Genomic DNA, 25,343 nt, shown 5'->3' with positions numbered 1-25,343 from the left:
TATTTACCTCAAAGAAAGGTCACCTCTGTGATGGGGAAAGGATGCACCCTGTTCTCGGAAGTGTGAACAACTATTTGAGAAAATAGGAAACGTTTACACACATTAGTTTTTTTTTATTGAAGAGGCAGTTCAGACCCACTCATATATGAAAAGGGCAGGATGACAAAATATGTAATGACCTGTCACCTTTCAAATATTTTACTTAAAATATACATTATAGTAATTAAGCTTTATGGTCACAGTGAAGGAAATTTTAGCAGTTGCCATGGAAACTACTATACAGAGTATTTCCTGCACGGAATTATGCAAAATCTACCATGTACTTCCTGTTCTGCAGCATATTCATACTCATCTAGAAAAATATGGCAAGAGTGCTGAGCAACAGAAATGGTAGACATCTGGGATTTTAAAACTTTTTATGGAAGTCTACACACATGCAGACACACAACACACAAGTCCCGCGTGCACACAACGCTGGGCTATTCAGCACCCACATTTCAAATAGAACGCACATCACCAGGGAACCCCGCCCCCCAGCCTGTGCCCAGGCCAAAAGGTCTCCTGCTAAGTGCATAGACCAGTTTGCCTGCTCCTATTGTAACCAGGAGTCACACACGATGATCGCTTTTGTATGGACTCTGTCATTTGACCGTATTTGTGAAACTAAGCTGCCTCATGGTATGTTAATTCTCTGCTTTACAGCATTCTGAGTGGAAATACACCACTGAGGTTCACTCACCTACTGCACATATGCCTTCAGGGAGCTCTGGGTTTTGCGTTCTACACCACGAACATTCCAGTCCCTGTCCCTTGGCGGACATCCCGACGTTTCTGCTAGGTTTGGGAAAAGCACTCGCTTGAAGTGCTGGCTTTCCAAAATGGTCCTAGCAATGGGCAACGCCAGCGGCAGCATGGATTCCTGTTCCTTCCATTCTTGCCCACACGTGATGTTTTCCCATGCTTTTCACTATTTCAGGGGGTGGATGGGAGGACCACATGAAGGAACTGTCCTGGAACTCATGAACCAGGTATGTCTCTCTGTTTTGCAGCTGTTTTTGTTTTTACCTTGAAAGCATGGTGAGGTAAGCTTTCCCCTAGGCACTTGAGGATTTTTGATGCTACTGTAAGTGGAATTGCTTCCAAATTTTTCATTTTCTATGTTTACTGCTGGTATATTAAAGCAATTTTTCATAATGAATTTGTATGCAGGGACCGTGCTGACTTTACTCATTAATTCTAATTATCTGTATAATCCTCAGACTTTTCTACATAGAAAATCATCATTTGCAATAGAAGTTTCACTTCATTCACTTTCTTGGCTAGGTCTTTCTGCCCAATTACCTATATATAAAAGGCTAATATGCTAAGTGTCCCTCCACCCATCCGACCGGTTGCTATGATGCACACTGACCACCGGGGGGCAGATGCTCAACACAGGAACTGCCGAGCTGCAGTGACTTGGCAGTAGCGGTTCTCAGGTGACACACCCTGAAACCAGAGAGGGGGAGCCCAATTCCTCTGGGGGCCACGCGATTCCTCCTTCGGCCGTGGGTTATGCTTTTGCTGGGGCACTGTTGTCCCTGAATCTGGTTTACTGCACACTTGTGTTTGCGTTCCACACCATGTACGACAGCAACTTTGCAGAGTGCTCTCACACTCTGGGACCCCTCGGGGGATGTCGGAGAGCCGGTTTCAGCCAGATCCCTGCAGGCCAGGCTGAGGGACCCCACCTGCTTGAGGGACCCTGCTCACTCTGCAGATGTCAGGAGGAACCACAGGAGGTTGGCTCCAGGGTGTGTCTGGCCTGTCTCAACCACCTTCTAATTAATTTCAATGTGCATGAATCAGTGCACCAGGTCACTAATACTGAATAAAATTAGTGATAGTAGATATCCTGTCTTTGTTATCTTGGGAAAAAACTTTCAATATTTCACCACTAAGCATGTTGCTGACCAAAGTGTAGGATACTCTGTATCCCACTAAAGAAGCTCCTTTCTACCCAGTTTGCTAAGAACACAGGTGAATGGCAATGTCACCACATTTGTTTCCTGCCTGCTAGATTACTTTCCTTCATGTGGTGTCACGGTTACTGATTTTTGATTATTAAACCCTCCCCTTCTTGGAGTAAGACACATCTGATCACTCTGTCTGCCCAGCACGGGGTCATACAACCACTATGAAAGAGCTACAGGCAATCAAAATGGATTATCACGATTGGTTTAGACCAGGGTGGGCAAACTTTTTGACTCGAGGGCCACAATGGGTTCTTAAACTGGACCGGAGGGCCGGAACAAAAGCATGGATGGAGTGTTTGTGTGAACTAATATAAATTCAAAGTAAACATCATTACATAAAAGGGTACGGTCTTTTTTTTTTTTTTTTTTTTTTTTAGTTTTATTCATTTCAAACGGGCCGTAGTTTGCCCACGGCTGGTTTAGACTAATCAGGACTTACCTTCTGAGTCATGTTAAGAAATGACAGACACCAACCTCGTACATCAAGGCAAGAGAAGAGCAAGGACGAGTTAATAAAAAAAAAGTCTGCTAGAAATTGTATTAATTTTTCCAAAATACTGGAAATAAGGGCAGTGCACAAAATAATGACACTGTGTTCATATCAAATAAAAGTATAGATAAGATTTCTGAATTACATAATACTGGCACTGCACAATCAAACGTATGGGTTAAAAACAGGAGTGGGATGAGCGCTGGGCGTATTTTATACAGTAAGAGCAGCAGAGTTGTCCTTAACTATTGTTTATGAAAATAGTATGTTTTAAAACCTTTTTTTGCTCAAATGTAGTTGAAAAATACAAAAATCACTATTGATGAGGCATTTATTAAAAACCCATTTATAAGTGCATCAAAAGAATAGAAACTTATGCACTTAACTATTCTTTAGCTGTCAAACATCTCACCAACATTTTGCCATTTTAATACTCAAATAAGAATACTGCCTTTTCATAAATTATTCAAATCCAAACTTGCATAGATTAGATTGCATTTTTAAAACATGATAGAAACTTCCATATAAGTATTTAATGCTACTGACCTTATTATCAAGTCCTGATGGTTTAAAAACTTCATTTTATACAATAAAGGTTTAGAGGTGATAGCTTCTGATTTCTTTCCTATAAACATGTGATTTTACATCAGAAATATGGCTTTTGGTATAACAATTTCCAAGACAAAATATTTTTCCACATTTATCAATTTTGACAGATTTTGCCTTGGTATGACTCCCTGATATATAAATACAACTTTAATCCAAAATAAATATTAAATATTTATAAAATTGACTCCTGTATAAATTATCTAGTGTCCAATGAGTTGTAGCATGTTCTGAAGGCATTTTTTTCCTGTTGCCTTCTTACAGACTCTCCTCTGTGAAAAGTCAGATGAAAATGAACCTAATGTCTGAATGTTTTTCCCCATTCAAACATATGAACTCTCAGATCATGATATCTGACTCCAAATCATTATTCAGAGGGTTTTTCTAAAACGAGGTCTGACTTTCACAGGAGATTTCCCTCATTGAGCACATTCACATTCCCCCGCCTATGGATTCTCTGGTGGCTGTTGAAGGCTGATCTGTGGTGGAATTTTTTCCCACATTCACTACATTCATAGGGCTTCTCTCCTGAATGAGTTCTGTAATGCACAGTGAGGTACGACTTCTGGGAAAAGACTTTTCCACATTCATTACACTCATAGGGCTTCTCTCCTGAATGGCTTCTATAATGTACAGTGAGGTTTGACATCCGAGAGAAGACTTTTCCACATTTGCTACATTCGTAAGGCTTCTCTCCTGAATGAATTCTATGATGTATGGTGAGATACGACTTCTGAGAAAAGAACTTTCCACATTCATAACACTCATAGGGCTTCTCTCCTGTGTGTACTCTCTGGTGTCTAAAGAGGGAAGAATTATGGGAGAAGGTTTTCCCACATTCGCTACATCCGTAGGGCTTCTCTTCTGAATGACTTCTATAATGTACAGTGTAGTATGACAAATCAGAGAACAATTTCCCACATATATTACATTCATAGGATTTCTCTCCTTCTGGAATTGACTGGTGTCCGTCAAAGGCTGAATTTTCAAGGAAAGTTCTCCCACATTCATTACATTGATAGGGTTTCTCTCCTAAAGGAGTTGTATGATGGTCATTAAGATATGAGAACTGAGAACACTTTCCACATTCACTACATTCAAGGGGTTTCTCATCCGTGTGTACTTTCCAATGTCTAATGAAGGCTGAATTCAAATTGAAGGTTTTGCCACACTCATTACACTCATAGGGTTTCTCTTCTAAATGGCTTCTATAATGTATAGTGAGGTATGACACTCGAGAAAAGAATTTTCCACATTCACTACATTGATAAGGTTTCTCTCCTGTGTGTGTTCTCTGATGTGTAATAAGGGTAGATTTTCGGTAGTAGGACTTCCCACATTCATTACATTTATAGAGTTTCTCTCCTGTGTGTGTTCTCTGATGGTCACTGAGGGCTGACTTGCGGGAGAAGGATTTCCCACACTCATTGCACGGATAGGGTCTCTCCCCTGAATGATTTCTCTGGTGGAGGGTGAGATGCGTCTTTTGGCAGAAGGTTTTGCCACATTCACTACATTCATAGGGTTTTTCTCCTGAATGAGTTCTCAAATGTTGAGTGAGATGTAACTTCTGACAGAAGGTTTTCCCACATTCGTTACATTTGTAGGGTTTCTCCTCTAAGTGTGATCTCCGATGTACAGTGAGGGTTCCCTTTTGGCTGAAGGATTTGCCACATACATTACATGCATAAGGTTTCTCTCCTGTGTGAGCCCTCTGATGTATGATGAATTTTGACTTTTTACAGAAGGATTTCCCACATTCACTGCATTCAAAGGGCTTCAGTTCCATCTGTGATCTCTGGTACATATTAAAATTTGACATCTGGAGAAAGTCTGGTCCAGAATCACTCCACTCACAGGGCTTCTCCCCGATATAAGCTCTCTTATGAGTTTCATTGTCTAAGGCTTCCATGCATTCATTATACTCAAAGGGTTTCTCTAAAATATTAACTTTCTGAAGAATACTTTCTTCATTTTGAGAAAAGCCTTCCCCATTTTGATTAAATTCATAAGGTTTCTCTCCATGGTGTGTTTTCCCACATTCACTACACTCATCAGACTTCTTTCTTGCATAGCTTCCATCACTAATAATTAATTCTGAACTAGATTCTATATTTTTTCCACAAGAGACACAACTATGAGATATGCTTGAAGGAACAAAGTTTGCTTCTGTGTTATAAGTTTTATCAAATGTATTCTCTCTCTCTTCAATTAAGGTTTTACTACTGATATAGTAAGTTTGCCTTGAACGTTCATCTTCATTTTCTTGGATTCTTTCTAATACATCACCAACTTTCTTGATTTTTTCTGAAAAGGAATAAAGTTAAATGAACCTTGTGAATCTGAATGTACCAGCTACAGAATAGAAGTGGTACTCAAGTACCCTATTGTGGGGTTAGCTCTTGGCTTTTAGGCCAATTTCCACAAATAAAAAATAACTACAAGTGTATAATCCTCTTTTTCCCTTGATTTGTCACTCAAGACACACACACACACACACACACACACACACAGGTAGAGCTAGGGGAGTCATGGGGAAAGGATAAGGGTGGGGTAGGACTCAGTGTTAGTGGATAAAGGAAGGATAAATTCACTTTGAATACAAGTAGCTTTGTTACTTTACAAATATGTTCAAAACTCTGGTATAAAAGGTAAAATAAACAATCACAAGTGGTGAGCAGAGAACAAAGGCATTGAAAGAGTGCTAGATCCAGGCAGAGTAAATAGAGGCAGTGGGAGAACGACGACTAGATGTATATTCAAAGGAAACTTTCACGGATGGATGGCGCTTGGGAGAAATAGGTTATATTAATTGTATATTAAACTGTAAAATCACTCCACAACAAGATTACCACAGCGACATCCTCACTAGCAGAGCTGCTTCCAAAATCTATGCCGTTCTATTCTGCACAGAAATCCAAAGAACAGTCTAAAAGCTCCATTTTCCTCATGTTCAGAGACAGTCCCACAACCAGGGCCCCAACTCCCTCGCCTTGATCAGTCACCAGGAAGGAGAATTCCCTGGCACATAAATGTCCCAACGACATAAGAAAGACCGACGGCAAGAGGCCTTCCAGGAAGATCAGCTCTCTGCAGGGTTTGCAGTCTTATTAACGCTCAGTGAGCCTGTCTGCACAGCAGAGCACAGTGGCCAGGAGCACTGGAGCCCCAACACAAACTCAGTACGAGCTGGGGGCCTCGAGCAGTGACAGCTGTGATGCTCATTCACTGAACTGTGGGCAATAGTGCCTAAGCCACAGGGTGGGCAACAGACTGATTTCATTAGCACATGTCACCTGCTTACAATGGTTGGACACAAAACAAATGCTCATTAAGTTTCACCATTAATTCTCTTTCAATTTTCTTTTTTTTTTTTTTTTAATATATTTTATTGATTTTTCACAGAGAGGAAGGGAGAGAGATAGAGAGAGCTAGAAACATCGATGAGAGAGAAACATCGATCAGCTGCCTCCTGCACATCCCCCACCGGGGATGTGCCCGCAACCCAGGTACATGCCCTTGACCGGAATCGAACCCGGGACCTCTCAGTCCGCAGGCCGACGCTCTATCCACTGAGCCAAACCGGTTTCGGCCTCTTTCAATTTTCTGATTTAAACTTCCTAAAACCAGTCATGTCCCTGACACAATACCATAGCTCAATTCTCAATACAAATAAGAGTTAAAATTAATATAATCTATTTCTCCCAAGCGTCATTTGGTGTAAAACCTTAAATATTAGATTCCAAAAGTTGCCCCTAAAGTAGGAACTTCAATCTAGGCATCTTACAGATTATGGGATCCTCTAAACTACTATTAGCCACTCTCACCCACACTCACCGCAATACCTAGAATCTGCTCTGAAACCTACAACATCCTGAGCCCAAAGCCCCAAATACAAACAGGAAAACTCTGAGAAGTTGCCATTCACCAGTAAGCTTTTTCATTGCCTGGATTCACAGCATCCGTTCAAACCAGCACTGCACTGGGCTTCCCAAACCCCCGCTGCTCCAGCAAGCTGGCTCCTTGCCACCCACGAGCCTGTCATGTTCCTGTTCACACCTGTACATGCCATAAGCAAGGGAGGCGGGCAAGACCACAGCACCGGTGATCTGGGGGCTCTTTTGAGAAGGAAGGGAGGAAGCGGCGGTCGCGCTGGCACTGGCCTCTGTCAGGGAAGCGTCCGCTGGACCACAGGTGAAGGGTTAGGTGTCAGCTGGACCCGCAGCATAAATACAAGTTCAAAGTCCTAACAGTGGGGACTACAGGAACCCTTTTAAGGATCCAAAGAAAAGTAAAGGTGTGGGAAGCAGGTCCAGGGTCAGCACTCCTGAGGAAGGCAAGAGGGTGAACCGACCCCGCTGATGAGACACCCTTCCCGAACGGCTGCTGTGCACACAGGAGCGGCAGACAGACAGCAGGAGCGAGTGAGGGGGGCGGAGGAGCTGGCCAGTGTCACGGCCCGATCAGCCGAGGGCGCAGCTGGGGAGGAGTCAGCTTCTCCAAACAGCACAAGCACACGCCCTGGGGGTGGCTGGCCTCGGAGCTCCCGGAGGACACGGAGCTGGCCTGTGAGTGCACGGGGCGGGCAGGGAGCCTGGGGACAGAACACGAGCCTGAGGCCTTCCACAAGGAAGGAGAGAAAGTGAAGGCAGGGAGAACACGAGGGCCTCGAGGAGATTCTGTCAGGCTTCTGAATGCCTGCAAAGGGGAATCTGTGCGAACGGGAGTAGCTTAGTCACTGAGATTCAAGAGCCAGAGGAGGGACGGGCTCCTCAGCGTGGAAATCACGTGGACACTCACAAAGAAACTGGACACGTGCGGGAGGGAGAGCGCCCTCTGGGGCCCGGAGCTGTGACCTGGGCATCAGGCACCGAGACACCGCCTGGCACTCCCGCAGGCCTGGGGGCCCACTTCTGAAAGTGGGATATTCTGCTAACTCACCTGGGCAGCCCTGGCACGGAGAGCCACCTTCTGCCACCCACGGCTCCTCTCCCTGCTCCAACCTGGCGATCACACTGGGCTTGGTGCTGTCGTACCCTGTGGCGGGAAAGGAGACGGGCTTGGAGCAGCTGCTCCTGCCTCAGAGGCTGCACAGTGAGGTGGCCTTTCGCACCTTCTCAAAGGCAGAACTTTTGTTTTATTTATTTTTTGTTAATCCTCACCCGAGGATATTTTTTTCCATTGATTTTTAGAGAAAGTGGACGGGACGGGGAGAGAGAGACACACATCAGTTGGTTGCCTCCCATACATACCAACAGGGGCCAGGGATCGAATCTGCAACCGAGGTATGTGCCCTTGACCAGGAATTGAACCCACAACCCTCTGGTGCACAGGCCAACCTCTAACTACTGACCTCACCAGCCAGGGCCAAAGTTAGAACTTTCTGATGGAGAAGCAGAGATACAAATACGCTCCCTGGTGCCCAAACAGAATTCAATAGTCTTATCACCTATTTCTTCAAACTTGAGGATAAAGCCATTGACCAGAAGCCCCAGTACAGTTCAGGGAGCCACTCTGCTCACCCACGGAGACGAGGTGGCTGTAGTTCTCCAGCATCACGTCCCTGTAGGTGGTCTTCTGCTCCGGGCCCAGCTGCTGCCACTCCTCCTGGGTGAAGTCCACGGCCACGTCCCTGAATGACACTGGCTCCTGTAACGGCAGCGCGATGGGAATTGGGGACGTGGACAAGGCATCCGGGGACAAGAGCTTACCGAGCTCATTGGTCAAGGCAACCAGGAGCCCTGTAACCCTTTTATGTTACAGGTGGTGGGAGGGAAACCATGTCAGAAACGCATGGCATTTGGGTTCCTTCTTGTGTCAAAAAATAACAAAACCCTCAAACCAAAAAGAGACTGTTTTCTGATTTTGCAATGGAAGTAACTGAGTCTGGGGGCTGCGCTCCTGCTCTCAGAAAGCTACACCCAGATCTGGAGGGAATGAGCACACCCCCTATCCCTCCTCAGTTTCCTCAGGCGCCTTTGCCAGCGGCTACTCTCTTCCCTGCCTCTTGGTGCTGGCGCCCGGACCCTCCCCGGTCTCCTCCTCCCCGCTCCACTAACAGCTCGGAGCCTCTGACTCTGTCACAGCCGGCTCTCTGCCGACTAAGCTTTCTCCTGCCTCCCGCTGTAGCTCAGCACCACCTGCTCGCAGCAGGAGTATCTGTGTCTGCACGATGCCCGAGGTGTTATTCGAGCAATGCATGCAAGAAGCAAATTATTTTTTTAAAATATATTTTACAGAGAGGAAGGGAGAGAGATAGAGAGTCAGAAACATCGATGAGAGAGAAACATCGATCAGCTGCCTCCTGCACATCTCCTACTGGGGATGTGCCTGCAACCCAGGTACATGCCCTTGACCAGAATCGAACCTGGGACCTTTCAGTCCGCAGGCCGACGCTCTATCCACTGAGTCAAACTGGTTTCGGCAAGAAGCAAATTATTGTCACTTCCTGTTGCAGCTCAGGCTCCAGGGCTCTGCTGGGGATTCCACAGGAGGAGGAGGAAGAGGAGGAGGGGCGAGAAGTGCCAGTGGCAAACACAGAAGTGGCAGCAGTGCCAGGGCTGGCACGGCAGGGGCAGGAGGGCCCTTTGCTAGGACAGCTGGTTCACAGGAGGAAGGGATTCTAATTCGAGGGTCAACTGAGCACACACCACTACTTTCCTGCCCAAGACAAACCCAAAAGCCCAATTCAAAGAAATATGCGGGCGGAGCCACCCTCCCAGGAGCGCTGGGCACACTGGCTACACAGCAGGCGCTCCTGAGGGATCACTCCCTGAGATGCGGGGTCGAGTAGACGAGAAACCAGAGCTGCGGACACGTGTACAGGCAGGTGCGGGGCCGCAGCCCAGGTGACAGCAGACTCGCCCACAGAGCCCCCGAGCACCCCCAGGCCCGGCAAGAGGTCCGTGGGGCACAGCGCCTGGCCGGCTGAAACCGGCCGCAGGACACCGGGCAGCTCGCGCTTCCTGCTCTGTGCGCAGAGCAGCCAGGGGAAGCTGAGTCTGGTGAACCCCTGTGGCCAAGCATAGGGGTACCTCACACTCCAGACCCCTAACTAGGGTGATGACATACTCACTGTCCAAGCAGAAAAGTTCTGCCGGGCAAATAAGGCCGATGGGACAGCAGGAGTGGACGTTAGTCCAGGACCATCTCAGGCAAAGCAGGACAGAGTCCACTCTCTCCACTGAGCGTGGCGTCCTTCCTGGAGGCAATGCTCAGGAAACCAGCCCACCCGAAAGCAGCCGAGCACGCCAGCTCGGCCAAACACAAGTGAGGAGAACCTGCAGCCTGTGCACTGCTGGGGCATAAAGTGGGGCAGCGGCTGTGGACACAGTACGACGGCTCCTCAAAAACTCAAAATCAGAACGATCACATGACCCAGCAGCCCACCTCTGGGTCTACACCAAAAACATGGAAAGCAAGGACTGAAGAGGTATGTGTAGACCCTTGAGCACAGCAGCATTATTCCAACGGCTAACATGGGGAGGTAACCAAGTGTCCACTACCGGATGAGTGGATAAGCAAGACATGGTCTGCGCACACATGGAACACTATTCAGCCTTCAAAAGAAGGAAACTGTGACAGGTGGTACAACATGAATGAAGTTCAGGGACACATGCTAAGGGAAACACTCCAATCACAAAGACGCAAACACTGCGATTTCCCTTACACGAGGCCCTTAGGGGAGTCAGATCACAGCCAGGCAGCAGGAGGGAGGTTGCCGGGGGCTGGGGCGATGGGGACTTCGTGTTTAACAAGCCGAGAAGCATTCTGGAGACGGATGGCGGTAATGGCAGCACAACAATGTGGATGCACTTAATGCCACTGAACTGCGGCATTTACAGATGGTGAAGACAGCGAATTTTGTTATGTGTATTTTACACAATGAAAAATTGAGGGGAAAATGATGTGATACCAACCGAATCAGACACATATCCCTCCCATCCCTGCTGCAGCCCTTCCCTCCACACAGGGGGAGGAACCAAACGGGCTCACAGCCGAAACACTCCCGTTAGCGGTAGCAATTACTACCTCCAAAACGGAAATTAAAAACGTCAAAAATCAGCAGCTGAGGGAAACAGTATAAATAAAAGATAAACATCAAAATGAATAACCCAACCACAAGAGAATCAAATTCATAAAGAAAGCATCTTATATAACTTTATATTGATTTATATTTTTAATAAATTTACATTTTGTATTGATTTATATTTTTAATAAATTAAGCAACATATTGCTTCCATAAATGAGAACAGTTTGCTAAGAAACAGCCACTGGAGAATACTTAGAAATTAGAGGCTGCGTTATTGAATTTTTTCAAGATCCTCAAGTAAGAAGCTTGAATAACAAATGAGACAGAATGTATGTGAGGAAGGCTCTCAGAAAATCAGAAACTGAAATGATGAAAGAAAACCTGAGAGGAGAAAGCCAGACCCAACAGGTTCAACATTTTCAGGAAGACGGATGTGGAGGAGCCACAGGAAATGCTAAGGGCAGAGCGGAAACTGGTTACTGAGCTGAAGGCTCAGGCTCGCCTGCACTCCGAGGGGGCCACCTCACGCCCAAAGGAGAACACTGGGCGGAGGACAGAGATGAGAAATTTCCTGATAAAACAGCCTGGAGGATGAGGGAAAATCCAAAACATTACCAAGGAAAAAATACCCGCGCCTCAGTAACTGACACTGTTTCTCCTGGGGAACAGCCGACAACTTGTAAAAGGAAACGCTTCTGAACCGAGAACTGTGTATCAAGCCCAACTATCACGGACACTTAGCGATGCTCTACGGCGCTTTCAGAAAAGCGAGACGACGCCTTCTCTAATAAAACAGCTGCCTGCAGCGCGACCGCTCTTCTCCACTGGACCCCCAGCGCTAGCGAAGAGGAACGCGGGCCACGGAGCCACAGGAGACCCGCAGGCCCGAGCCCAGGGCTGTTAAGGAGCAGCTTGAGGAACTGCAAACATGTAAGTCCTGTTTCAGGAGGGGAGTGCTCAGTAAACGAGCTCCATTCTCCTCCTATTTGCAAAGGCTGTGTCAACAAAGGCCTAGACCGGACAGGGCCCCACTGTGGGTCCCACAGCTGCGCTGCCCTGGCGGCGGAGGCAGAGCCGCCTGACAGCAAAGCGGGACATCCACCCAGGAGGCTCCAAGGACCAGCCCGGTGAGCTATCGAATCGCCGGGAGGAGGTAGTAACCTTCTGGCGTAAGCTAGTCCGCAAGGCCAGGAGGGGTAGGCTTAGAAGATGCTTCATCAGTCAGCAACATGCATACCAGTATCACTTATACCAACACAAACACCCAAAACAAAGTATCAGCAACAGAACTCAACACCAGACTGAAGAGATCACATATAATAGCTACATGGGACTTATTCCAGGAATTCAGACTAGGTTAATACCTGGCAATCCATGAATATAATGTACCACTAGAGTACGGATCAGAAGGAAAATCTTGTATCTGCAAAGATGCTGAATAGGCCTCTGGGAATATTCAAAATGCACACTGAATTTAACAAAGAAAACCCTCAAAAAATGGAAATGGACTGATACTTCATTAACATGAATATATGTATATATTTACACACGAAGTCTTATAATGTGCATAGTATGTGATATACGCACATGTATGTGATACATATATACATATCTGTCTCAATCACACACAAGCACACATGTACACGTTTTGAATGTATACAGACACACACATGCTTGCACGCACACATATGTATGCTTCTGTCCTCTCAGGTTTTAAAGTCAGGAATTTCTTCAATGGGAAACACTAGCCATTCATGAGACGGAAATGCACAGCTCCGCCTGCGAGGCCCAGCCTGGGCCCGGGGAGAGCTGAGACCGAGGGGAGGAGAGAGAGCTAACTGTCATCCACAAGCCCAGGCCGCAGCCTCCACCTGAATTAAAAACAGGGACTCCTGGGAAACTGGCTCAACCGAAAGGTGAATGTGGATTAGACAAAAGCATTATATCAATGTTAAACTTCCTAAATTCAGGCACTGTGCCAGGAATATGTAAGAGAATATTCTGGATCTTAGGTTAAATCTGAAATACAGGTTAAGGGGGCATGACATCTGACACCCATTCTCAAATAACTCAGAAAAAAATGCAATACACACAGAGAGAAAATAATACAGCAAAAGTTAAAAAATGTCAAAAACTGGACCATCTCAGCAGCAGGAACATGGAGTTCTTGTACAATCCTTGTGACTATTCTGTAAATTTGAAGTTTTTCAAAATAAAATGTTGACTAGAATACTCTAAAATGCATAGGGAATGTTTCAAAAAGGTGCAGAACTACTGTGAAGGGATTCAAAGATGGGCCACTGAAACATCAAAAAGAGTAACAACTTCAATCGCTACCAAATCCATTTAAGCCCCGAGCTCATAGAGACGACAGACTCAAACGCAGAGCCCTGTCCCTCAGGCGGGCCCAGGGCTTTGGAGACTGTCCTTCCCTATGGATCTCAGGGCCAAGCGGAGCGAGGTTCTTCTCAGAAGAGTATCCCAGCTCGTAATGAAGAAGAAGCGGGAAAGGCGCCTGTCACCATCGGGTCTCCCCTAGTGAATTCGTGGATCAGGGCAACGGATATCAACCAACAGACCTCACATCACAAGACGAGACAGGAAGGCAATACGGGCTCCAGCAGGAAGAGGACAAAGGCATGGGCAGCACCGTCTTCCCAGAAGAACTGAACCTAAACCTGAGGAAATGCCCAGACCTAACTACCAACTTTACCAGGAGTGCAGGGGATTTAAAAAGCAAAGTTAAAACAGGCAGCAATGCAATCAGCACAGTCCGCGCTGGGGAAACTGAGGATAAAATTTTAAACATTTTTTAAAGACTTTTTATTGATTTTTAGAGAGAGGAAGGGAGAAGGAGAGAGAAACGTCAATCGGCTGCCTCCTGCATGCCCCCACTGGGGACTGAGCCCACAACCCAGGCATGTGCCCTGATCCGGAATCACCAGCGACCTCTCAGCACCCAACCAATTGAGCCACCAGGACCAGGGCACAACCCAATTTCTTCAGAAAACAAATTTCAAAGAAATGACACGAGACATACAGGGAAAGTTATTATTAAAAGAGGCCAACTGCAACATACGGCCTCTATTTGTATCCTGATTGAAAAGAACAAATTAAAAAAAAAACATTTAGAAAACTGAAATTTGGACATTGGATCTTACATAACAAAGGACAGTATTGTGAATTATCCCCACCCACCTGTGGAAAGTCTCTTTATCCTTCAGAGATACATTGAGAAACACAGGTCAATTTTTTTAAGCCAAGTAAAGGGAGAAAATATTATTTGGAAGAACAGATGTCGCAGGCAGATGCATGGTCACGTGAGGAAAAGGACTGGCAAATGTCCACAGGACTCGACTATAATTAGGTCACTGCTAATCTTCACCAATAGATGCAGGCAAGTGGGCAGGACTGAGCCAAGGCCCTGAGGCCTGAAGCGGGAATGGGGAGTGAGGGCACCCTTACCAGAGAATACTTTTTTGTACTGTTTGCTGGGCAACCCAATAAACAGACGAACAGAAACATCTAAAGGACGAACAGGTCAGTGCCCCTTGATTTCAGTGTTATCCCTGGATTAAATAGTAACAGTGGAAATGTATCTATTTCGATCACCATTATTTTGCTGCCTGAAAAAAACAAAATATTGTTCTCTTGGGCAGGAGGCCCTATGCTTACAAAAGCGAGTACAAGCCATATATTGCAATGACTTCCTGGTTGCTATTATGAAAGCTATCCACACTGTATCAACTTTAATAAAGAAAAATTCCCAAGTCCTAGTAAATCTTTACAACCCACAAATAACAAACCACATAGTCTCTTACAGTCTACACACATCACTCAGTGGGTGGTATCTTCCTTTTCCTAAGATGGTCAAGGGCATTGGTCGCATTTGCAGCTCAACCTCGATCGCCCTAAAGTTTCCTCCTACCTGGACATGTGAATTCGACAAAGATTCTGAGTGCTGACCCGCCGACACTCTCGGAACTGCATTTCACACAGCCTTTTACCTAGCTCCACGTTCCCAGTTTAAAGCGTGGGCCCTTATAAACTTCCCAACCTGTCTTACAGAGCAAGGTGGGAAAACTCACCTGGGACTCACGCATTTTCTGCTGCTCTTGGAGAAGTGTGCAGGTTGTTAACAGCGGACCTAGGGGGGAGCAAGCAAGTCATTGAAGTCATGAGTACCCTGGCCCGTGTGGCTGGGAACCTTTTGCATGAGAATCGCCAAAGAAAACGCAATGAAATGATGCCCTGTGAACACTCAGATAGGGCTCAAGGGTGACAGAGGGACACACCCGAACCACTGCCACCCCAAAAGGATGGAGGTAATCCGACAGGTTCCTCCCATCGGTGAATATAAACACTGGCTCCGTTTTCAAAAGGTTGGCCACCCTTAAATAAAAGGTGGGGGGGGGGGGGAATCCTGTTATACTGTTGACCTATTTTCTTACTTTTCTTTCAATTGTTAAAAATCGAGGAATACAGAGGAACACAGAGTATGAGCTCTCAGAAACGGGATAAATGTGCATCACGGCGTGGTTTTATCTGATGAGACGTGGTTAGTGCTGCACTTACTCTCTTAAGAAAACCGGGGTACAGTGGGCACAACACTTGGCCTGGGAGCCTGAGTCCTGTTCACGATCCCACCCACAGGCGGACACCCGGGCAAGTCCCGCCCTTCTCAGGCCCAGTCTCTTCCGCTGTCACCGAGGAGCAGGGCGACCCCTGCGGGCTCATCGAACCGCGGCACCAGACGGCACAGGCAGCTCCGAGGGGAGTGGGCACACGCCTAGGCGGTGAACTAGGTCCTGGGGGACGTTTAGAGACGTCTGGAACCTGGGGAGGGCGGGGCGGAGGAAGGGGTGTTGGGGGAGCAGGGGCACCTCGAACCCAGGCTGGGACCCCCGAGGCCCCCAGTCCGGGGGGGCGCCCGCTCCCGGCAGCCTGCCCCTCCGCCTCTGACACGCGGGTCCCCGGGAAGCGGTCCACGCTCCCGGCCGCAGACTCCCGTGTCCTCGCCCGGGGCGAGTCCCCAGCCCTGCTCACCGCGGCCGGGAGGACCCAGAACTGCCGCGGCCGCCAGCGCACGACCGCCCGTCGGGACTCGCTGACCCGCCCCCAGGCTCCCGGGGCTCCCGCCTCTGCGCATCCCAAGCCGCGTCCCCGAGGAGCCGGCTCTGGGCCTACGGGACACACTCACTCAGGAGAACGTCCCTGCCGGGGCCTCACCGCCCCGCGCGCCTCGGCCGGGCGCCGCGATGCCGACGGGCCGGGCCCGACCCCACCGCCGCCGCCGCCCAGCTCCTCGGGCCTGGCCCGCGGGCTCCGGGTCGCCTCCGGGTCCCCGCTCCAGACTCCGCCCGCACAGCCCCGCGCCCGCTGCGTGGCGGCCCGACCGGACAGCGCCCAGCCCCGCAGGCCCTGGGATCGTCGCCCAACAGAGGCCACGGCTTGGGCACCAGGGGCAGCGGTGACCTGGGCTCGGACAGGAAGCGACAGCAGCGCGGCCGCAGGGCGCCTGCGCGAACACGCACACAGCCCGAGTGCACATGCGCAAGAGGTCGCCGGAAGTCACCGGCCGGGGCCCACCCGGGGCAGCGGGACTCTATTTCCCATAAGTCCGCGTGCCGCCCAGTTAGGGAGCGTCTTCCAAGTCTCCAGCTCGGGCGGGGAAAGCTCGCCGCCGGGGCGGGACGCCAGGTTCCCCGTCATTGAGAGGAATGTCTGCAATGTCGACGCCGCACCAGGTTCTCGGCGCCCTGACCTTTCGGTATCTGAGAGCTTAAGGCTTAGAACCAGTGACCACTAACAACCCTGGTAAATCAGGGAAAGGGGTGTGTCATGCTCACTGCCACGTGCGGCGTTTAATTAAAATTTTAGTAAATCGAGTTCTGCGATAACTTCATAGAGCCTGAGTCTGGATGCCTCCCCCGTTGGGAAACAAACACGGACGTGTTTCCTCCGGGGCCTCTCCACTCAGTCACTCGCCTTTGCAGAGCTGCTCCCAGCTCCTGCACTCCTGCGTCCCCTGAGCTATTCCAGCGGCCTGCGAGCACCCCGTTATTTCCCTCCTCACTTCTAGAATACTGGGGACCAGCTAGGATTGTAAGAAACATGAATCCTGCTCTGGCAGCCGCGACTGCTTCGTTCTGATGACAGAAGGCGCATGCTCACCTGGCTGGAGTTGCCGTGGGACCTGGGAGCTCACCTGGAAAGGCGGCCCCTCCTCCCCATCCGGCAGCTGCCTATTATCGTGGACAGATTAGCAACCTTGTTGCAGGAGCCAGAGCCGCCAGCCCTGTGAAGACCCCCAGCCTTGTCCTACCCACAGGTCTTTGCAAATCTGCAGCCTGCACTACCCATTTGGCATCCCTTTTGCCTACTTCCCCGTGTAATCTTTGTCTACTCTGTAGAAGCAGCTGGCTTATGGGGGCAGCGCAGATGTTTGTGGGCGACCTGCTGCTCTGCCTGCTGCCGGCAGGACTGGAATACACGCTCATGTAGGATTCAACCCCATCTCTGCTTCATTGGCTCAAGCCTGACAGGCAGCCCGGACCCACTGGTTGTCGGGTTACAGACCCTCACCTGTCTGCCTTCCTGGCCACCCGAGCTCTGACCAGCTCCCGGCCGCGCCCAATGTGCTGTGTAGTGAATTCTGTGGTGGTCCTTGTCCCTGGGTCTTGGGGGAAGCCCCCAATCTCTGGAAGTTCCTGAGCGATGGGGATGTCCGTTACCCATGCTGGGCCCCTTGGCGCACCCCTGGGTTATGCTGAAGGGGTGACTCAGGGTGGCGTCAGCCCCCACTCCGGAGGGGAGCGGGGCTGGAGACTGAGTTGGATCCGTCCCGGGCCAGTGCGTGGAAAGATCGCGGCTGCACAGGGAAACCCCAATAGAACACCCAGGTGGCCAAGGCTCAGGGGAGCGCTCTGGGGGTGAACATCTGGGTGCCTGAGGCACAGCCTGCGGACACGGAAGCTGGGCCCTGGGAAGTGCCCGCGTTCTCTGACGCCCCATCTCCCAGGCCTCCTCCATAGCCCTGTGCTCAGGGACTAGCGCCTCTTTCCCCGTGCCCACTGCACCCAACAGCTTGAGCTCATCCTTTGTTCCCTTCCCCCCGCCCCCCGCCCCCGGGAAATTTCTACAATACCCTCATTTTTTTTTCTTTAAAAATTTTTTTTTTAATGTTCTGATTGCTTTTTAGAGAGAGAGGAAGGGAGAGGGAAAGAGAGAGCAACACCAATAAGAGAGAAACATTGACGGGCTGCCTCCTGCACACGCCCTGCTGGGGATCCAGCGGGCAACCCGGGCCTGTGCCCTGATGGGGAATCAAGCCCTCGGCCTCTTGGTACCTGGGTCCACGCTCGGTCTCTGGGCCACACCAGCCGGGCCCTCGCTCCTTTTCCGTGGTCTCTACTTCACCACAGGCTCTGACTTTCCTGCCACCACGTAAACCGCAATGGGAGGCTGTGAAAGGGCGCCCTCAGGGTGAAACAGTGAGCAGTGTGTCGTGTGCCTGTGGGTGTGCTTGTCACAGGCGACTTCCAGGGAGGCAGGTCTCGCTGAGTCACGCGCCCTCATTTCGAATTTCAGATGATGTGCAGGTGCCCGTGGCGCTTTCTCCCGTCTTTCTCCTCTTCCCATTCTCCTCCCTCCACGGCGCCCCCTTTCCTGCGTTCAGTCTCTCTCTAGCTTAGGATCTGCCTCAACCTCTATTTCTTTTTTTTCTACGTGAAAAATAATTGGGGATTGTTTTTAAAAGTTAAAAAAAATTGGTTGAGTAATCACACCCCATTCAGCTACATTATCATTTGACAGTGAATGGGCTAACCAAACGGGTACCACAACACGAACTGTGAAGGTGAGAATTTCATCTTTATTATGCTTCCTCAAGAGATGCGTCGCACCGTGCTCCTTAATGATCTACAGTATCATACAGACGTGTCATCCAGGCAAGCTAAAGAATTACAACTCAGGCCTCGCAATTCAATAAGCAAGGCCAAAAAGTAAAAATGTATAGTTTCAACAGTATGGCAGAACTACCCACCTAGCTATAAGATAATTGGTATTATATAAATACAATGTAAAAACCCTTAAAAATGCAAACAAAATTATATTCACAAATATATATGTAACAGCTGTAATGCCCATCAAAAAACTTTGTAGGAGCTGCATGTTTTCAAAACTACGCCTTTTTAAAACTATTTAAAATAGATATAGAAATGTTAAATATAAGAATAATAGTCCCGTGGGCAACATTTTCAAAGTAAAGTGATAAAATGCGTGGCCTACATGAACCCGATGGCTCTAGTTTTATGCTTTTCAGGTGTTCCCCTGCCATCCTGAGACCCTACACGCCTCCTTCTGATGGTTCTCGTCTATTGAAGTCAAGCATCTAAAAAAATGGAACCTCCGATGTCTACCTCAGGGGAGATTTGAAGGAAAGAATCTGAAATGTTGGGTGGTGCCTTAGGAAGGGATGGAACCTTAAAAAAACACCTGGTTCCTATTGTCCTTCTAAGCCCCAGGGACTAGAAGTGGCCCCGGGAGATGTCGTGATCACTATCCAGCTCCTTCCAGAACATTCTGGGTTCTGTGAGACGATCTGCGCCAGAGGTCCTCGTCCCCTTCCTCGTGTCTGTCATTAGCGTCTGCATGGACTCCCTGCTGGAAACTGGAGTCCCCCCTGGGCTCAGCGATCTGTAATGTAAGTAAGAGAAAGAGACGGGATGTCGCATTTCCGAGAGGCAACGCTCCAGACAGAAAGGTTATTCGCATTCTCAGGCAACGCCAAGAGTCACCTACAAATCCAACTTTGTCTCCAGTCCTCCATCTCCACCCCAACCTTGAACCATGGTTTTCACTTGTGATTCTTTGATGACTCGGAGTGGAAAAGTGGCTTAACCGCCCCCCTGCCCGCAATCCGCTGTCCACACTTTGGTCTCTGTGCTACGTCACATCTGTGCTTCCAACCGCTCCACAAGCATCACTAACGTGGCCACGTCACAGACCGCGATCCCTCGCCCTCACCCTGACCTCAAGTGTAGCCAGAATGATGACTGCCTGAACTGGCTAGTGCCGTCGGAATGTTTGTGTCCTGAGTTGACACACTGGCCCCTGAGGGGAGGGTTAGGGTGGGTTCTTTGGGAGGGATTAGGTCATTGGGCAGAGCCCTTATAAATGAGGTTAGTGCCCTAATGAAAGACCCCAGAGAGCCCGCTGGCACAGCTCAGCGGCTGAGCGGCGACCTATGAACCAGGAGGTCACGGTTCGATTCCAGGTCAGGGCACATGTCCGGGTTGCAGGCTCCATCCCCAGTGTGGGGCGTGCAGGAGGCAGCCAATCAATGAAGTGTCTCTCTCTCTCCCTCTTCCTTCCTTTCTGAAATCAATAAAAATATATTAAAAACAAAAGAAGACCCAGAGAGCTCCCTTGCCCCTTCCACGTGTAAGGCCGCGTGGTGAGAAGTGGGCCCTGAGCGAAGGGTGGTGTGTGCGCGGAGAGGGTGGTGAGTGTGTGTGAAGCCGGGGGGGGGGGGGGGGGGGCGGGGGGGGGCGGGGGAGGGGGCGGCCGTGAGCACAGGGCCAGCGATCAGATTTCTCGGATTTCCTAGAGACAGCCAATTCTCCGGCTGTGCCCATGAGGACACAGCCCCCCCCCCCCACACCTACCTGAGGCTTGGGGGTCTCAGGCCGGAGGGCGCGGTCCTGCCCCCACACCCAGAGCTGGGGGTGGAAAGCCTGGATCTGGAAGGACAAACAGCCCTGAAAAGGCGGTGGCTCTCAGGTGCTCTCACCCGCCCTTGTCCAGCCCCAACTCTCCCCCCTCAAAGCCCAGCTCCCACCCCCACGGCCCCCTCTCTCCAGCTGACCCCTCTCCCCCAGGCCCCCACGGCCACCCACCTGCTCACACTCTTCCCGCGTGACCCTGGCCCTCCAGCCCATGGAGCGGAAGAGCTGGAACCGCAGTTTGTGGAACAAGGGGTGCCGGGAGCAGCTCCTCCCGTAGAGAAAGGACAGGATGGCCTGCTTTGGGGAGTGGCTGTCCTCCTCCATGTCGCTGGCCAGGTAGCTGGGGAGAGGGGGCCATCAGGAGCAGGACGGGGGCCCCTGGGAGGCCAGCGTCCCGGGAAGGACACGGGACCCTCTCACACAGCGCCCTCAGGAGCCAGCCAGGGGCGCAGAGCCCTGAGCGGGCATCAGGGAGCTGCTGGGCAGGGACCGAAGGGCACCCCCCATCCCCCGATGGTGAAGACGAAATTCCACGGGAAGCCGGCCCCTTCCTTTCTTAAAATGTTCCGTTTCCAATCAATCTTTTTAAACTATGTTTTTACTGATTTTTGAGAGAGAGGGGGAGAGAGAGAAACATCGATTGGCTGCCTCCTGCCCGCCCTCTACCGGGGCCCAAGCCAACACCCAGACAGGTGGCCCGACTGGGAACTGAGCCAGTGACGTCTTAGTGCCTGGGACGACACTCAACCACTGAGCCACACCAGCCAGGCGCTTTATTAGGGTTGATTTTAGGGTTGTTGGCTTTTACAAAACAAGCAGACAAACAAAAACAGTATAAAAGACACTGGATTACAATCCTGTCATTTTTATGCACAGAACAAACAGTACAAATAGGTTGCAAAGCAAGATGAAAGCTCAGAGACCCCTCCCCTGCCCCGCCCCCGCCCCAGGTGTGAGTGCGGCCTGAGGCCACACGTACTCACAGGGCCAGGAAGAAGTGGACGCGCTGGTACTGCCAGGAGAAGAGGCCGGCGCGGCCCAAGTACGCCACCACCATGGCCAGGAGGTACTGATGGGAGGGGACACAACAGAAGCCTCACCCTGTGGACCAGGGAGGACGCTGGCTGAGGGCTGGCGCTCCGAGGGCCAGGCTGAGGGCCGGGGGCCTGTGTCAGGACAACCCCCATCAGAGGGCCTTTGCTCGGCAGGAGCACAGGGGAGTCCCGAGCCCGAGCGAAGAGGGGACCCGGCGTGTGAGCCACCACAGGGGCAAGCCTGGGGCTCAGAGCCGGGGAGCGGGCCGGGCTGCCGTCCACAGCCCACACCGCAGGGAACCCCGAGGGTCCCAGGACGCCAGGCCGGAGAGGACATGGCTCGGAAGCCCCCTGCCCCCCGGGAGGCAGCTCACCTTGTCGGAGACCCTCAGGTCGCTGTCCCAGGCCAGGAACCGCTGGATGACGGGGTCCTCTGTGAAGAGAGGCACAGGTGGCCATGGAGCGCTCTGGGGGGCGTTTCGGGAAGTGGCCAAGGGTGCGGCTGAGAGGAAGAGGGACGGGGAGCAGTGGGGGACCCCCCCTCCGGTGTGGGTGACGGAGTGACGGGGGTGGAGGGGTGGCAGTAGGTTCAGGTCTTCCATCCTCAGCGGCGCTCCCAGCAGGAGTGCACCTGCAGAGGCCGAAGCCACCCAGCCGCATCCTCAGGTGGCGCCCGTGGGTGGGGAGGTGGTCTTGGGGCCCTGCACGCGGATGGAGGTGTCTGATCCACACGGTCAGGTGCAGGGAGACCAGGCTTTCCGGGCAAGTGCAGGCCCTTCCGAAGGCCAGCCTGACCCCCTAGCTCCTGAGGGCCCCGGGGAGCGGGCACCGTCCTCCCAGGACAGCGCCCACCACCTGCAGGCAGTTCTCCTCTAGTGGAAGGGGGTGGTCACTGACATTTCTTCTTTTTTAAAATATATTTTTATTGATTTCGGAGAGGCAGGGAGAGGGAGAGAGAGAGAAACACCAATGATGAGAGAGGACCATGGATCAGCTGCCTCCTGCAGGCCCCCCACTGGGGACCGAGCCCACAACCCAGGCCTGTGCCCTGACCGGACTCGAACCCTGACCTCCTGGTTCACAGGTCGATGCTCAACCACGAGCCCCGCCCCGGGCTCCTGTTTTCTTTTTAAAGAAGAGTCTTGGCGGCCTCTCCTGGCCCCTCGTACCGAGCAGCCTGGCGAAGGCCTCGTGGCGCTGGGGTAGCTCTGGAGACACGCGCTGCCTCTTCAGCTTCATCCTGAGCCCACGCAGCCTCACCACGACCCAGGCGTCCCTCGTCCCCGGGGCGGCCTCCTCCTCCTCCGTGGACCGCCCCCTCCTCCCCTTCCGGCCGGACGCTGGGGCCGCGGGCAGGACCCCTCCACCCAGGGCGCTGAGGAAAGACACCAGGCCACAACGGCATGCTTTTGTCTTGGGGGTTCAGCTCTTGTTCACCCAGACCCCACCCCCACTTCACCCCACCTGTCCCCCCAAAACAAACGCCTCCACTCTCTCCAGTCTCAGAATGCTGGCCTTTCCCAGCCATCTCTGCATCCCTAGCCATCTCTCCTCTGGTGATGTCCACCTGCCCCCATTCATTCTGTCTCCGTCCTCAAACCTGCCCCTTGTTGGAGATCATTCTCCCAGGGCTGCAGGGAGGGTCCCTCCCGCTCCCTCCCGCTCCCTCCCGCTCCCTCCCGCTCCCTCCCTTGCCTTCTCTCCTTGGATCTCATCTCCTCACCCCTTCCTTCGGCGAGGCCTCCCTTTCATGGGGATATTCTTGTGGCCCACTCCCATCTGCTCCTCCAACCCTGGCTTTCTGGGTCTCCTCGTTGGGTGACGCACACCCTACGCAGGCCCTCTTCCGCCTTAAGTAGTCAGCCCTCTCCAACCCCGCCCATCCTCTTCCTCACCTGCTGGTCCTGAGCCCTCATCCCCTCTCACCTGCAGGGGGTCCCCGGAGGAGTTGGGCTGAGGGCTCTGGTTCTCAGACGGGAAAATTAGTTCCCCGCTGGTCATGAACGCTCCCACACTCTCCCCTTAGAGCAGTGGTTCTCCACCTTGGCTGCACATGAGAATCACCTGGGCATCTTTTTAAAATCCTGATTTCCGGGCCTCACCCTCCGGAAATTCTGTTTCTTTGTTATGGGGTGGGGCCACAACATGAGTAACGAAGAAACAGAATTTCCGGAGGAGGAGGCCCGGAAATCAGGATTTTAAAAAGATGCCCAGGTGATTCTCATGTGCAGCCAAGGTGGAGAACCGCCGGCTTAGAGAAACCTAGACCTGCCCTGTCCACACGCCTGGATCTGGAGGGAGCACAGACCCCTCTCCCGTCTCCGAGCTGAGGGACCCGGAGAGGAGAAGCTCCGGGAGGATGCTGCCCCCCCCCCCCCGCCCCCCTGGCTGCCCGCCCTGCGGAGCCTGGGCCTTATGGTCAGGAAGGCGGGAGCCTTGCCGGCAGCAGCCATTCCAACCTGGCAACGGTTTCCGGGCTCAGGCCTTTCCAATCACTGTTCAGAACCGCTGGCACGCCCAGGCCTTACAAGACTGTGGTGGGGGGGGCGGGCGGGGGGGGGGGATTGAGAAAGACAAAAAAATAAGGAAAAAGAGAGAACTCAGGGCCACGGGCACCAGTGTGAGGACTTCAGGAGGAGGGCGTCGCGGGGGTAGAGGGAGATGGAAAAACAAAATAAAATAACGAAGAACGAGGTAACTGGTAAACAAAGGGTCCCAGGTACATGGACTTGTCGGATTTAAAAAGTCACTTGAAAACACTCAATCTGGCCCTGGCCGGTTTGGCTCAGTGGACAGAGCGTCGGCCGGCGGGCTGAAGGGTCCCGGGTTCAGTTCCGGTCAAGGGCACAGGTCTCCGTTGCAGGCTCGATCCCCGGCACGTGCAGGAGGCAACCAATTGAGGTGTCTCTCTCACATCGATGTCTCCCTCTCTCTCTCCCCTTCCCTCCCACTCTCTCTAAAAATCAACAGAAAAATATCCTCGGGTGAGGATTAAAACAAACAAACAAACAAACAAACAAACAAAGGAGAAAACATTAACAAAACAAAAAGCACGCTCAGTGTGGAGGAGCCTGACGGTTGCAGGCCGGATGTTCAGGATTCCGTTCTGGGGGGCATGCATCCTGTCACCTCAGGCACCTTTTAGTGCCAGAGACACTGAAAAACTGAAATCCCAGGAACCTGTCCATGTGCTCGCGTGCTCAGATCGCGTCTGCAATGTGAGGGAGGCTACGGGCCGCTCAGAGCCGCCCTGCAGCCCCAGCTAAGGAACGCCAGCCTGTGCACCCACACGTCGCCCAGCTGCGTGTCACCCTGGCCCCGGACACTCCCTACCGCTCGAGTACCCAATGGGGACAGGGTCACACACACAGAGACCAGTGGGAGGATCTCCAGTGCAAGACAGGAGCGATGTTCTCTGTGCAGGTGGGAGGACGGACG

The 25,343-nt window shown here is 51.3% G+C and overlaps 2 protein-coding genes across 8 annotated transcripts; both read right to left on the bottom strand.

The window, feature by feature from the left end:
* Positions 1-87: 87 nt before the first annotated feature.
* On the bottom strand, positions 88-16,719 carry RBAK (RB associated KRAB zinc finger). 7 transcript variants are annotated; one of them, XM_059699345.1, is made up of 6 exons: positions 16,340-16,517; positions 15,719-15,972; positions 15,232-15,290; positions 8,634-8,760; positions 8,053-8,148; positions 88-5,418 (listed from the first exon to the last, which is right to left on the bottom strand). In XM_059699345.1, exons 3-6 carry the CDS (start codon positions 15,244-15,246, stop codon positions 3,515-3,517), a joined length of 2,142 nt encoding a protein of 713 aa, XP_059555328.1. In that variant the 5' UTR covers positions 15,247-15,290; positions 15,719-15,972; positions 16,340-16,517; the 3' UTR covers positions 88-3,514. The 7 variants fall into 7 exon arrangements, with proteins under 7 accessions (XP_059555328.1, XP_059555327.1, XP_059555330.1 ...); XM_059699344.1 differs by having other exon boundaries at positions 15,719-15,979; positions 16,344-16,517; XM_059699347.1 differs by having other exon boundaries at positions 15,719-15,979; positions 16,373-16,503.
* Positions 16,720-19,702: 2,983 nt separating this feature from the next.
* On the bottom strand, positions 19,703-23,906 carry LOC132236176 (speedy protein E4-like). The gene is made up of 7 exons (XM_059699550.1): positions 23,801-23,906; positions 23,075-23,245; positions 22,280-22,338; positions 21,855-21,940; positions 21,043-21,211; positions 20,812-20,886; positions 19,703-19,840 (listed from the first exon to the last, which is right to left on the bottom strand). Exons 1-7 carry the CDS (start codon positions 23,904-23,906, stop codon positions 19,703-19,705), a joined length of 804 nt encoding a protein of 267 aa, XP_059555533.1.
* Between the last annotated feature and the right edge of the window lie 1,437 nt (positions 23,907-25,343).

This window comes from Myotis daubentonii, chromosome 5, assembly GCF_963259705.1.
Source record: "Myotis daubentonii chromosome 5, mMyoDau2.1, whole genome shotgun sequence".
Taxonomy (NCBI): Eukaryota; Metazoa; Chordata; class Mammalia; order Chiroptera; family Vespertilionidae; genus Myotis; species Myotis daubentonii.
Note: the sequence above shows the minus strand (reverse complement) of the source record. Positions and strands in the feature narration are given on the sequence as shown.

Excerpts from the sequence above, each read along its gene's own strand:
- RBAK (XM_059699343.1), bottom strand. The coding sequence starts at position 16,694 with ATGTGCACTCGGGCTGTGTGCGTGTTCGCGCAGGCGCCCTGCGGCCGC. Across the intron at positions 15,291-16,372 it reads CGGCCGAGGCGCGCGGGGCG|GTCCGCTGTTAACAACCTGC; the intron begins GTGAGGCCCCGG and ends GCTCCCCCCTAG. Across the intron at positions 5,419-8,052 it reads TCCGTGCCAGGGCTGCCCAG|AAAAAATCAAGAAAGTTGGT; the intron begins GTGAGTTAGCAG and ends ATTCCTTTTCAG.
- LOC132236176 (XM_059699550.1), bottom strand. The coding sequence starts at position 23,906 with ATGACCAGCGGGGAACTAATTTTCCCGTCTGAGAACCAGAGCCCTCAG. Across the intron at positions 23,246-23,800 it reads TGAGGGCTCAGGACCAGCAG|CGTCCGGCCGGAAGGGGAGG; the intron begins GTGAGGAAGAGG and ends CCGCGGCCCCAG. Across the intron at positions 20,887-21,042 it reads CGCGGGAAGAGTGTGAGCAG|ATCCAGGCTTTCCACCCCCA; the intron begins GTGGGTGGCCGT and ends TTGTCCTTCCAG.